The sequence below is a fragment of the Astyanax mexicanus genome, chromosome 1 (assembly GCF_023375975.1).
Source record: "Astyanax mexicanus isolate ESR-SI-001 chromosome 1, AstMex3_surface, whole genome shotgun sequence".
Classification (NCBI taxonomy): domain Eukaryota; kingdom Metazoa; phylum Chordata; class Actinopteri; order Characiformes; family Acestrorhamphidae; genus Astyanax; species Astyanax mexicanus.
The window spans coordinates 12,865,280-12,879,835 of record NC_064408.1 but is presented as its reverse complement, the minus strand read 5'-3'; the positions used below and the strand labels follow the sequence as shown (position 1 = coordinate 12,879,835).

At 39.5% G+C, this 14,556-nt stretch overlaps 1 protein-coding gene across 2 annotated transcripts in view; it reads right to left on the bottom strand.

Moving 5' to 3' along the window:
- Positions 1 to 14,556, bottom strand: part of LOC103040062 (E3 ubiquitin-protein ligase RNF43) — a 212,584-nt gene that overhangs the window by 37,318 nt on the left and 160,710 nt on the right. For both annotated transcript variants that reach the window (XM_049466290.1, XM_022665826.2), the window contains one exon: positions 12,126 to 12,248. In XM_049466290.1, the coding sequence (XP_049322247.1) occupies positions 12,126 to 12,248 (123 nt within the window). The remainder of the gene's footprint in view (positions 1 to 12,125; positions 12,249 to 14,556) is intronic.

Sequence of the window (14,556 nt, the reverse complement as noted above, 5' to 3'; positions counted from 1 at the left end):
CTACAGTCTAATATGCTCACATCTTAACCGCAAAATAACTAGCTGTAGTTGGCGGCTAATGCTAATGCTTATGCTACCGTACTTCTGCGGACTGGCTTTACTGCTTCTCATTAACTGACTGGTAGAATTAATAGATAAGGCACACTGGATTTATTAGTTGCACTGTCGATTTTTGGGAAAACTAAAATGATTTTAAGTGCGCTTTATAGAACAAAAAATACAATTCACAAAGTCATGAGTTATTTTTTATTCCACAAACATTTTGTCATAATGTGTAACTTTTTAAACATGATGCAATAACTTTTACTTAAGCATTATAAGGAGGAAAAAAGTGAATTTCAGTTACAACTACAATTAGATCATTTTGATCTGCCATTGGCTGTTACAGGAAGTTAGTGCATTGTCTCTGTTATTGCTAATGTGGGATTGGAGTGCTGCTAACTGCACTATGTTACTCTGGTGAAATGGGGATGACAACACTCACCAGAACTGCCTGGCACAGTGTAATTTCAGTCATATTAGTGTAAAAACCCTGTAATATTACTCTACTACCTTAGTATACATACTTCTTTCATTTTAAAGGATTATTCAGTATCTCTCAGCTTGTCCAGAAATGCATACATTTTCTAATGTCATGTCTTTCGATCTGGGTTACATAAAAAAAATGTATTTGTGACGCTTGTAATGTAAACACACGAATATGTAATGTAAACACACTCTAGTTGAGGTTTTTGCTCCAATTCTAAAAGGCAGATTTAACTTTTCAGCAAAATTCAATTACATTCATAATCCACCGTAAATTTTTACAAAACTGCTCAACAAATATTGACATAACAGAGACATGAAGACACGCACCCGCGGCCATTTCTGTGGCTCTTCTTGTGCCAACACCGCACCAATCCAACGTCCTGCTCCCACAGCCCGACCTCCATTCCTCAACTAATTCCATCAATCACTCTTCACTCACTCCATCACTCCTCACCTCACGCAGAGTACTACATCTCAATAATCTCTCACACACACACACACACACACACGTATACATACACACACGCACACATATACACAGGAGAGAGATGTTTGCTTTTCTGATTTTCCCTCTCCGACGGCGAGCAGAAAGCGAGAGGGCCTTGGCCACACCTGAGCGGCACGGCGCATACCAGCCTCCTTGTTTTTTGGTAAAGTAAATGCGCACAGGGGCCACAAAGGCAGGAATGCAGCCCCGGTGCAGATAAAGGAACCTGAAGCATTTCGCTTTATTGTGCCTCGCCTGCGGTGCAGACTGATTGAAAGCTGCCTTTTATCCTAAAGGAGCAGCTCCACAGGGGGCGTTCTCCTTTAACACTCCCAGCTCAGAACGCCCAGAGTGCTGATAAACACGTACATTTACACAACTCTCACAACTTTCACAACTCTCACAACTTTCACAACTCTTAAAACACTTACAATCATGAGAAAACGAGAAAGAGGAGTAAATGAATATGCATACATTCAGACCAATTTCAGCAAGCGTTCTGCCTGATTTACCAACGAGGAAATTGATATTATCACTGTCAACATGTAAACCCAGCATCCATCCATCCCCCACCACAGAGAGAGAGAGAGAGAGAGAGAGAGAGAGATAATACAAGATAATTAGAAATAATGAAAGAGAGAGAGAGAGAAAGAGGGAGAATAAGAGGAAATGAGAGCGAATAAGAGAGAGAGGGAGAGGGAGAATAAGAGAGGAATGAAAAAGAGAGAATAAGAGGAAATGAAAGAATAAAAGAGAGAGAGAGAGAGAATATGAGAGGATAAAAGAGAGTGAGAGAGAAAATGAACGAGTGAAAGAGAGAAAGAGAGAGAATATGAGAAAATGAGAGAGAAAATATGAGAGGATAAAAGAGAGTGAGAGAGAAAACGAAAGAGTGTGAGAAAGAGAGAGAGAGAGACATAATGAGAGAGAAAAATAGAATTAGAAACAATGAAAGAGAGAGAATAAGAGGAATAAAAGAGAGAGAGAGAGAATAAGGGAATAAGAGAGAGAGAGAGAGAGAGAGAGAATAAGAGGGAATGAGAGAGAGAGAGAGAATGAGAGGAAATGAGAGCGAATAAGAGAGAGAGAGAATTAGAGGGAATAAGAGAGAGAGAGAGAGAGAGAGAGAGAGCATTAGAGGGAATAAGAGAGAGAGAGAGAGCATTAGAGGGAATAAGAGAGAGAGAGAGAGCATTAGAGGGAATAAGAGAGAGAGATGGAATAAGACTAAATTTATCCATCAGGCATGTAGAGTTTGGTATGTAAAATGTGCCTTGTTAGCTGGTTATGCTGGTCAATCATAGTTCCAGTCAGCATGCTCATATGGGGTTCACATGGGTGTAAAGTGGACTAGGTGGATCCAGGTGGGCATGGGTTCTGAGTGCTGTGTTTTAGATGTGTTTTCATGGGGACCCAGTTGGGTTTTCCAAAGCCTCTTCATTGAAGACCACTCTAATATTATGGTTCCCGGCTCAAACACCCACAGGTTAACTGTTAGTGTAAACCAATGTAAAACAAATGTATTCAATATATGAATAAGTGCACTTGCATGCAGTTGCTAGGCTATTTATATGTGGTTAATATGTTTTAATTCCTGGTGGTTTCAATGGTGTTGCTTGGTGGTCATATCGTATCGTATGCAATAGTTCGCCAACATTTCTGAACGTCACGAACGATATTATACCCTGACATTTCGTGCCATATCACCCACCCCTATTTATCACATCAGGGTGCTACTTTTTTTACTGTTTTTAGCAAAAGACAAATTCACACTGTTCTCATTTTTCATCATATTATATATCTACAAGAAAGAGATTATATCTGTCCAGTATCATTTATTTTACTTTAATCCTGGATATATGGAGATGTTTGGAGTGCATTATTAGTATCATGACATTCTGGATCATTGACTTCTGTTACAAATCTAATACAATTCTTGTATTTTTTTAATATCTCTTTTTAATATCTAATGCAAATATAAAGATTTGTATAACAGTGATTATATAAAGCATCAAATTGTAATTTTATGGTAATTCTTGCTTGTTTGCTTTTACAATTTGCTGAATGTATGCTGCATGCTACTGATGTTTCCCCCAGGTCAAATCTGCACCCCTGACTTTCAGGTTAAAATCTGGGTTTATTTTTCACTAAACTTCCTCTTTTAGATCCAGGCTGCTGGGGTGGCGACTGACCGTCTGCTGAACCCGGAAAGGAAGACACCCGGGGTTGTGTTACACCCTCTTGTACTACACACTCTTACACTGATGAAAAAGCCTGGGTGTGAAGGTGGGCGTGTGTTTGTAGTATATGGACAAAGGGGAAAGGTGACAGGAACACCACTGAGAGGATCAACACACGGAGATCTGCTGAGAATACGCAATACACCACCTTCTTTACAGAGGAATCATGACAGCACACACACTCTCACACACACACACCTATAGATAATGTACTGTTGCTTTAAATGACATCACAAAGAGGAAATAGCCTCATTTGAGGGTTTGAAACAGCCAGCAATGAAAAAAGACAAGTTCTGAGTTTATTTGTAGTTCATTTTCATGTTAAACGATATATATATATATATATATATATATATATATATATATAAGATATATAAGATATATAATATTCTATATAGCCTATAGAATCTTATAGAATGCCCAATACCAAGTGTCGAATAGACAACACAGAATAAAGCTGTTGTCTGTGGGATGATGGTTTTGATGTTGTGGTTGGGACTAATGAATGCAATCAATCCTCACAGCAATGTTCCATAATATAGTGTCAAATTAGTTCCACGATAGCAGTAACAGTAGTAGACACTACTAATAGTTGTCTATGTTTGGAAGAAAACACTGTATGTCCAACATGTGTCCACATAGTGTACCATATAGTGTACCTCACGTATACCATGCTTTACTTAAATTACAGTCCCCACACATCCCATTCCCTTCTGAACCAGTTATGCTGAATGTGTGTGAATGTGGACATGTGAACAAGTGTGTATGTGTGTGTATGTGAGAGAGAGAGAGAGAGAGAGAGAGAAAGAGAGAGAGAGTGATAACAGCAGAAGATATATCACACAGACAGAGCGGCCTTGGACTTCAAACGCAGCAGATGTGCCACTGGAATCCATGACAACTGTTTGCTGTTGCCTGGAGACAAACTCGTCTACACACACACAAACACACACACACACACACACAGAGACCCTATTTGACATGTGTTTACAGTCATGGTATTCACGACAGTGCTGCTCACACTAACACGTACACACACACACACGTCAACGGGGCATGCATATAAACACTATTCTGCACATGCACACACAAACACACACACACACACACACACACCCTAGGGCTGCACAATATTGGGAAAAATTATGTGATATTGCACAAACTTATTAGGATAATTATATAAAAGCCAAATCCCCACTCCTCAACGCACTGCCTTTAATGTGTCAATGCATTCGCCTCCCAGCACTGGGGTCTTGGGTTCAAGTCCCTATCTGGGTGGAGTTTCCGTGTTCTCCCCATCTGTGCGTAGGTTTTCTCCGGGGACTCCGGTTTCTTCCCACAGTCCAAAAACATGGAGATCTGTTAAACTGGATACTCTAAATTGCCCAGACAAATTATATTATCTCAATTGATCTGGTGTGTATGTGTAAAGTGTGTGGTATGTATGTAAGTTTGTTTGTGTGTAAATGTGTGTACGACTGTGTGCCCAAATATGGATTGGTACTCTGTCCTGGGTAAAATGCTGTAGTGCCCGATGCAGTCCTCCAGGTGGATGGTTGTTTCCGGTTGAGAGTACGCTGTACCCTATTGGCTGCCGCTTCTCACCAGTGTGTGGATGAGTGCTGAATATGAGTGGTTGTGTGTAAAACGTGTAAATTGTAAAGCGTTCTTGGGATTTTAGAAAGGTGGTATATAAGTTGAACTTCAATCATTTATACTCCTACTTCACATAAAACCTCTACAGTTGTAGACTAACGTGGCCAAACTGTGGATGAAGTCTTACTTCCACACCTTGGAACACTGGCTTTAGGCGTTACTACTGTTTTGCATTTCAGTGTTTCTCCACTAAAATATCTCCAATCAATCGACTTTGTATTCGCGTTAATGTTGAGGTAGGTTTCTGGTTCAGTGCAAACTGTGGACTGGAATTCTGGATTGGTAAATGGATCAGCCCCTTTTATGCCTGATATTTAAAAACGTTAATTAACGTCAATATTGGACTCAATAATGGATTGGATCGGTCCCAGCAAACAGGAAAAAATAATATTTTAATTAAATTTGCTATACAATACATAACATGTCCTGTGATGAGACTATTGCACATGCTCATATTGGGATGACGATGATGCTGAACACACACACTCCACTCCTTTCTCTACAGTCCCTCTTACATCACAATCATACACACAACTCTCTCTCTTTCTCTCTCTCTCTCTCTCTCTCTCTCTCTGTCAGTTCTTCTGGATGGAGGGATGCACCAGCAGATGACATGTCTCTCCAAACCATCACTGATCATCAGTAAATTAATTTAGCATTTTATTTGTAAATCAAGGGAGCAGAGTCTGGAGGAAGAGTGGAGAGACACACAGTTCAAGAGGTCTAGTATGAAGTTTCTACAATCAGTGATGGTTTGTAGAGACATGTCATCTGCTGGTGTTGATCCACTGTGTTTTATTATCAAGCCTAAAGTCAGTGCAGTGTTTCCCACAACATCTTACAGCACTTCATGCTTCCCTCTGCTGACAACTTTTATGGAGATGTGGATTTCATTTTCCAGCAGGATTTGGCACACTGTCCACACTGCCAATTGGTCTTATGTATTATTCTAATTTTCTGAGACATTGATTTTTGTGTTTTTAATTACTGTAAGCCATAATCATCACCAGACAAATCCTCACAGCAATGCTACAATTGTAATAGAAAGTATTTCCTGGACAGTAGAGACAGTTACTCCAACAAAAGCAGATTAAACTCTTGAGAATACCCCTGATTTCAAAGGAAACTATGCATGAGCAGGTGTCCCATTACTTTTGTACTTAACATAGAACAAATAACCCCCTGCTGATGTCCAGATAAAGAAGGGAAACTGGACGATAGAGAGAACTATGTGAGCCAAGAGAGACTGAGGAGCGGCGTGAGGTCAGCAGAGAGAGAGAGAGAGAGAAAGAGAGAGAGAGAGAGAGAGAGAGAGAGAGAGAGAGAGAGAGAGAGAGATACAGTGTCCAGAAGAAAGAAGAGATTTATATTCCTCCTAGGCGGATATCCCATGCTCAACACTTCCTTTGCTTGTGCTCCCACTAAGTCACATTCCCTACAGTAGTGTACACTTACACACACACACACTCACATGTACGCACATCATACACACATATGCATATAATACACCACAGTCAAAAAAATATAAATATCTATACAGTATATTAATTAATAAGTGCATATGGAGCTTGTTGGAACAAATTGTCCTTTAAAAAGATAATTAAACTGGAGAAGGATACATTAACTTCTTTAAATAAAAATTAATCTAACAATGTTTTAACGATAACCAGTTCTGGACAATATCTATTGGTAACTTTATCATGAAATTGGCCTAAACCCAGCCTGTAACCACACATTTTTGTTGGGCCTCACGAAGCTCTGGTCAGGTAGCAGAACTCTAGATAAGATTAGATAAATGTGAAAAATAAATAATTTGGGCTGTAAAAACATATTTGGACAACTTGCAACAGCTAAGGACACACAGTGTCATTGATGTGAAGCACCAAGTCTCTCAGCCTTCCCAACAACGTTGGTAGGTTTTTCCTTTTTATGTCTATCTATATTTTGTATAATAACTGTATAAAGTAATTATTGTGATAGGCCTATCTACAGCAAAGACACACAGTCTCAGTGACGCAAAGCACCAAAGATATTTGAGCACTAATAGCGCCCCCTTGTGGAAAAACTTCAGCCTGCTAAATGTGCTAAAAGTGTTAAGCAGACTTTCTCCTGTGGCCTTCCTGCATAGTCAGGACATTACACACACACGCGCACACACACACACACACACACACACACACACACACATACAAAGCAATGTTTGTGTACCTCACTCTCTCATACACACACACACTTCACTTATACACTAGATACTGATATATAAACACATTCAACAATTACCCCAAATACGACATTCCACTATATCTAAAACTCTCCGCCATCAAACAACAGCTTACAACCCCAACAAGCACACGTTCACAAACAAGCCACTCCCTTCCGCTCAAACACACACACACACACACACACACACACTCTCAGGCACACGTACGCATACTTCTCGCTCTTCCCTCGCTCCTTATTTCCATTTGAAAAGTAAACAGGATTAGGAATGGCTCAATGAAGCGTTGCAGCATCTTTAAAGCGGGCCGGCGAGAGAAAAGCGCCGCACTGAGGGCCAGCAAGTTCAGACACGGGGGTAAAATGCCGCACTCATCCCTCCTCCATTCAGCCCTGCATTCAGAACCAAACACGCTCTCCAGCTCCCATCTCTACCAATAAAAACACAGGCTTTACGCATTAAACTCTCCGCCCGGTGCCTGGTGTGGGGGGCAAAGAGAACGAAAGAAAACAATTTCCTCGCTCCCCGTCCAAGACCCGTCCACGCTCGTGATTACAATGCCGCCGGCCGTATAAACATATTACGTGTTCGTTAAGAGAGACAGATCTCCGAAATCGAAACCCAAGGGGATGTTTGGACTATCCGGGTGATGATGAGGTCCTTTGGGTAAATATTTGGAGCTCCTCTCATTCCAGGACCTGCGATGCTGGACCGGCGTAGAGTGGACTGTTTGCGGGGAGCAGGACATAACTCAGATCTGAAGTCTTCACCAGTTTGGAATCACTTTTCAGTGTTTTCCATTAATAATAAGCTCATTCTGTTGCAGATAAATGCATAAAGCAGGGGTTGTGGAGTGTCTACTCTGGGGATTCATTCACATCATTCACATGTATTATATTTTCTGTAGTATCTTGAATAAAATGTTTAGGGTGTTTAATCAGATATTAAGGAATATTTAGACAGCAGAGCTTCAGCCAGTTTAATTGTCTATGGCACAGCAGTGTTTTAGCCTCTGATCCTACCCACTGCCCATTCCCCAGTCCTATTTCCACAAATGGGTTGCCAGATATGGCGCAATAACACAATAATAGGCTAAGTTTAACTTAAAATGCATTCACATTACTCAGGTAAAAGTATAGATAATAGGCTTTAAAACCCATGTTTTTTCCAACAGGAAATTTCCTAATGTCAATCTTTAAAAAGGTACTATACTGCTCTATTAATAAGCTCTATCTCGATGGGATTAGTTTCTCAGGGGGTCCTGAGGTATTTTTCTCTTTTATGGGGGCCCGCTGTGATTTAATTCCTGTCTGGAATGAACATGTATGTGTTTTTCTCAGACGTCCTTAAAAAAAAATTACAGACTGAATTATTTACTGTTTTTTTTTAATGAACTCCGTGGTCCTCCGATAATTTTAGTCCCAAACAGACACACATCTCTACATTTTTTCACATCACGTTTAATAAAATAGCTATTTATCCACTGCCATGCACCGTAAGTACACAATTACACTGGGCACGCATTTCCACTGAGATCCACTTAAACACAACAGCGAGTGGAAATGGAGGAGCTACTGAACACGATGTCATGTGACCGAGAAAGAAAAAAAAAACTCACTGGTCCTCCTGTTTTTTTCGATTGCAGTCAGAACGCAAGAGTTTTATCACTGAGCAGAAGTGTAAACTATTTTTCACAGACATCCCCCAGAGAAACTAATCCAGTCCGGATAGGGTCTCCAAATATTACAATTGTGTATAATTATATCAAATTATTATACTATATAAAATAGGATATTTATACAGAATTAGCAGGTGGCCTTACATGATGTTAAAATGATTATGTGGCAAAAAATAAGCATAATCAGTAAAGCTACTGTTAAATGTTAAATAGCCTTATAGGATATTCACAATATGAGGCCAAAAAGACCAACATGTATTATATTTTCTGTAGTAACTTGAGTAAAATGATCAGGGTGTTTGATCAGATATTAAGGAATATTTTAGCCAGTTTGATTCTCTTTTAATCGTCTAACACACAGCAGTGTTCTAGCCTCTGATTTCACCCACTGCCTATTCCCCAGTCCTATTTCCATACCTGGGTTGCCAGGTATGGAACACAACAACAGAGCAAACAAGCAAACTGGATCATAAACTGCAGCAGAAACTGCATTATACCAAAGGTGTGAAAAGTGTTCACATTCATTACTCAGGTAAAAGTATAGATGATAGGCTTTAAAAACCCATGTTTTTCACTACAGGAAAAGGTACTATAATGCTCTATTCATGACGTCTGAGTGCTTGCATTTTCCAACTCTGGATATTGTGCTTCCCAACCAAAATCTTTCAAGCTGTTTAAATAGAACTGACATTAGTAGTAAGCTAGCGCTGGTTTGGCCGATGCACGTGTATATAAAAAGCGTTTACATTTCAGTTTATTTATTAAAGAGTTTATTTAGTCTTGTATTTATTTTAAAAGTCTATGTAATGAACAGAGATGATCGCAATTTATCGGTAATATAGCATGGATAAAAACAACATGAAAGCATGCAGTTTGACGTTTTGAAGAACTCTGACTGTCCCAATGGGAACTGCGAGATGTGGGGACGTTTAGATTAGTTTTTTTTTCCCATTTAGAGGTCAGTAACATTACATTACAGTACAGTTTTCACATGGAAATCTTTGTATAAGCCACTACAAACAGAGAGCACTAGGGGTGGGCAATATTATATCGTATTCAATATATCGTAACACAGAAATATCATGATATTAAAAATCCATATCGTGATAATAGGGCTGTTCTGTCTTAAAAGTAGTCTATTATTTACTGTGAAGCTTTAGGTGTATTTATTGTATTATTGTATAATTGTTTCATTAAAAAACGGACCCTGGTACATCTAGTGATTAACTGATTGTCTGGATTGAAAAGACGCAAAAGCTATGACCAATCACAGCCAAGGACAGTCAGTTGAATATCCAAATGTCTGACTTTTCCAGAACCTTTGCAGAACCTTCCCCTTCACCAAATGAATAACTGTATCATTCCACCCTGTCATCATTTAAACTTAGCAATCATCTAACAACTCAAGTCACCTCCACATGAACTTCCAGCATATTTAATTTACAGCTTGTCTGCTGCATATAATTATCCAAAACTGCAAAATCATGGCCCTCCCAGCAGATGGAGTCTGGCAGTAGTTTTCACACTCTGAACACTCTTAGACTCTCTGGCCCTCAAAGCTGTAGAAGCACGGTTAACGCAACACCAGGAGCACAGACTGGGGGAATCCTCATCTGGATGTGAAGCAACCAATGTAGCCCAGGATGAAGTTTGATGTGAAAGCCAAGAGCCAAAAGTAAGGAACGCGAGCTGCATAGTGAAATGTCTTTGGGGAGCAGGCGTATTTTTGAAACGTGCTTCACTGGCGACAGAAGCTGATCCAAGGCAGAGGCAAGAGGTTGCAACACCAGGTCCTTTGTGGTAATCTGTTCTTTTGAAAGTCTTGGAAAACAGAAGCTGCTAAATCACAGGGAGTCTGTTATGTCAAGCTCTTTACTATCAAAGACTAGTGAGACAGGCCTAAGTCTAGGTTGAGTCTCAAGTTTTAAGTCAGGTCTTGTCTTTATAATTTGAAAATCTGAATCTAGAGTCTAGAGTCTATGACTTGTGGATCTAGGTTGAATCTTGAATCTTGGCTTGCAAGCCTCAGTCCAATTTTCTGAAAGCCTTAGTCTTGGGTCTATAACCTGCAAATCTATAACCTGCAAGTCTTTAAGATCAAGGAATATGGGATAGGCCTAGATCTAGGTTGAGTCTTAAGTTTGTGGGTTTTAAGTCAGGCCATGTCTTTATGATCTAAAAATCTGGATTTTGCAAGTCTAGAGTCTAAGACCTGTACATCTAGATCGAATCTTGAATCTTGGTCTGCAAGTCTCAGTCCAATTTTCTGAAAGCCTTAGTCAAGTCTTGGGTCTATAACCTGTAAATCTATAACCTGCATGTTTTTACGATCAAGGAATAGGGGATAGGCCTAAGACTATGCTGAATCTCAAGTTTGTGGTATTTAAGTCAGGTCTTGTCTTTATAATGTGAAAATCTGGATCTAGAGTCTAGAGTCTATGACCTGTACATCTAGGTCGAATCTTAAATCTTGGTCTGCAAGTCTCAGTCCAATTTTCTGAAAGCCTTAGTCAAGTTTTGGGTCTATAACCTGCAAATCTATAACCTGCAAGTCTTTACTTTTAAGGAATAGGAGATAGGCCTAAGTCTATGCTGAATCTCAAGTTTGTGGTATTTAAGGCAGGATTTGTCTTTATGATCCAAAAATCTGGATCAAATCTAGAGTCTATGACTTGTGCAAGTCTCAGTTCAATTTTCTGAAAGCCTTAGTCAAGTCTTGGGTCTATAACCTGCAAATCTATAACCTGCAAGTCTTTAAGATCAAGGAATATGGGATAGGCCTAGATCTAGGTTGAGTCTTAGGTTTGTGAGTTTTAAGTCAGGTTTTGTCTTTATGAATCCAGAGTCTATGGCCTGTACATCTAGCCTGAATCTTGGCCTGCAAGTTTTAGGGTTTATAACCTCCCAGTCTCCGACTGAGTCAGATATCTAGCATGCCAAATATTTGCCAGTCATCTGCAAATGGATTTGAGTCTGAAAAAAGTCTTGAGTCTTGTTACCACATTAATATTGCTTGTCTTATTTAATCTAGACTCTCAAGTCTGAGTCAAACACAGCTCTGATTTAAGATAAAAAAATCCAAAATCTACATTCTATAGTATTTCCAAAAAGGTTTTTCAGACTCTAACATCTCAAAACAACCTCAATACACACCACTAACGTTCTGCTCTGCAGCCTTGATGCCAAGATAGTCCATGCCAAGCTCAGTACCGTCATCATTAAGCAAACACCAGTGTTCCCGACATCTCCATCTCCTGGCAGCAGGCGGAGCATGCAAGTATGTGTGTGTTTGTTATGTGTGTATTCCACCAGTCTTACCTTGTCCAGCAGAGGCTGGCACTGCGGCACTTTGCTCTCTGGACTCTCCAGCTTAACGATGCTGATGAAGAGACTGTCCTGGCGCTCATCCTCACTGGTGTTGCACAGAGACAATGGGTGAGACTGCAGAGAGAAACAGAAAAGATTGATTCAGTATGGATCAAAAGGTATCGCAGAATCACAGAATCGTGACATCATCGTTATCGTGGGCAATGTATTGTTATAATATCCTATCGTGAGATGCTCTGTAACTCCCACTACTACTGATAATTGGTTACAGTCTGATACGAAGCCATAGTGTATGACTGGACGTAGGCCTGTTACAAAAACTGCTGATGTTTGGATGGTATATATCCCAAAAATAATTGCAATAAATTATGCTATTTAAAGTCAATTTCATGCATCTGATATAATGAAAATATATTAAAATAATGTGCTTTCAAACACACTCTCAAAAAGCAAATGTACTGTTAATTAGGAAAAAATCTATACTAGTGCATCTCAGAAAAAAAATATTTATCATTGAAAAGTTACTTTATTACAGTAATTCAATCCAATTGGTACTTTTAGCAGTGTGGGCAGTTTGGGCAGTGTGCCAAATCCTGCTGGAAAATGAATTCCGCATCTCCATAAAAAAAGTCAAGAAGAAGAGTCAAGCATATATGGCTGTAAGATTTGGGATGGGAATCACAGGGCGTCTCATGATAAGGCATTGCCCCCTATTCCATGTGGATTAATGAAGCAGTAACTTATGTCTTAGAGAATTTAGAGAGCCTAGGTTTCAATAAAAAAACATTTAGATTTGCATCGCATTGATACGATAAGATTAAAATGATGGAATATGTCATGGTATCAATATTTTGTCACACCCCCAGTATAATATGTTTGAGACACAATCTTTAAGTCTAGACTAAAAACTTATTTGTTTAGTTTAGATTTTGGTAATTCAGATCCAGGGGTTCATGGACATAGGGAATTGTGGGTAAACTGAGATGCTGGTGCTGTTGTTCTCCCACTGCACTCAGTCACTCAGTTTTGTGGGTTGATGCCGGTGTTTCAGGGTGCCTCCGTGTCTATGTTACCTTCTGGCTCTTTCCCTTTAGTTAAGCTGTTTTATTCAGATCTGCCGGAGTCCCTAGATAATCACACTCTGATAATGTTATAATTTATAATTTATAATGTTATAATTTATACTCTCTGTTTTACATAAATCCAGTCAAAACTAATTTATAATCTTTCTGCCTTCCTCTGAGTTACTGACTGCCCACCTGTCTGACCCGATACCGATGGATGTTGGACCCTCGGGCTCTCCTGGGCCGATACAAATAAATTTGATTTGATACATATTATCTCATTTATGTTAATGGGCTCAAATCAACATAATTGATTATATTAAAGTTACTTCACTCTGCCAGTACACTCCACCTCTGTGGTAAACACATGCTGCTAGATTGCTAGGTAGTAATATCACCCACAGCGTGACTGACCCACTGACCATATCAAACAACATCTTCACAAACATCCGACAGCTCATTCTGTTTTCACCTAAAACCACTGCGCTCGGAGTTCTTACACAAAAGTCTAGCCAAACAATCAGCTCACAGAATAGCAGTAATGCTAGTGCTTTAAAATGGGTGTAAAATGCTTTTTTTTTAGTTTAGTGTTTTTTAGTAAACTACTTTCTGAAATTAAAGAATTACTCAGAACAAGTAGTTTATTATTAGTTTTAATTTAAAGTGTTAACTTTTAACTCCATTCACAGTTTACAAGTTTACAATCATTTCATGATATAATGGGGGGCAGAGGGTTCTCTCTTTCTCCATAATTCCATTTGCAGTATATAGCCGCTGTTCCTGACTCCTAGTTGCTGACTGAGTCAGATATCTAGCATACTAAATATTTGCCAGTCATCTGCGACTGGTCGGAGATCAGTCGTCGACGGCTCGGCAAGAGTTTTCCAGTAGTTTACACTACAAGAATATGCGAGAGCAGAGAGTTCCCTGTTTTTCCTCCGAGCAGAGTTTTTGTTGGCAATCCACCAAAAACTGTCAGAGACTAAAAAACTGGGCTAAAATCATGTAGTGCGAACCTGGCACAAAGTGGTAGGTTAATGGGCTCTCTCTTTACTAAGAACATAATTGATTATATTAAAGTTAACAACAAGCCTAAATTAATGCATAAACAAACAAAAAAAAAACTTAATTTAATCACAGTCGGTAACCCACTTTGACTAGAACAGCCTCTAAAAACTTATTTTCAGTTACAGTTCACTTCACTCTGCCAGTACACTCCACCTCTGTTGTAAACACACGCTGCTAGATTGCTAGGTAGTAATATCACCCACAGCGTGACTGACCCACTGACCATATCAAACAACATCTTCACAAACATCCGACAGCTCATTCTGTTTTCACCTAAAACCACTGCGCTC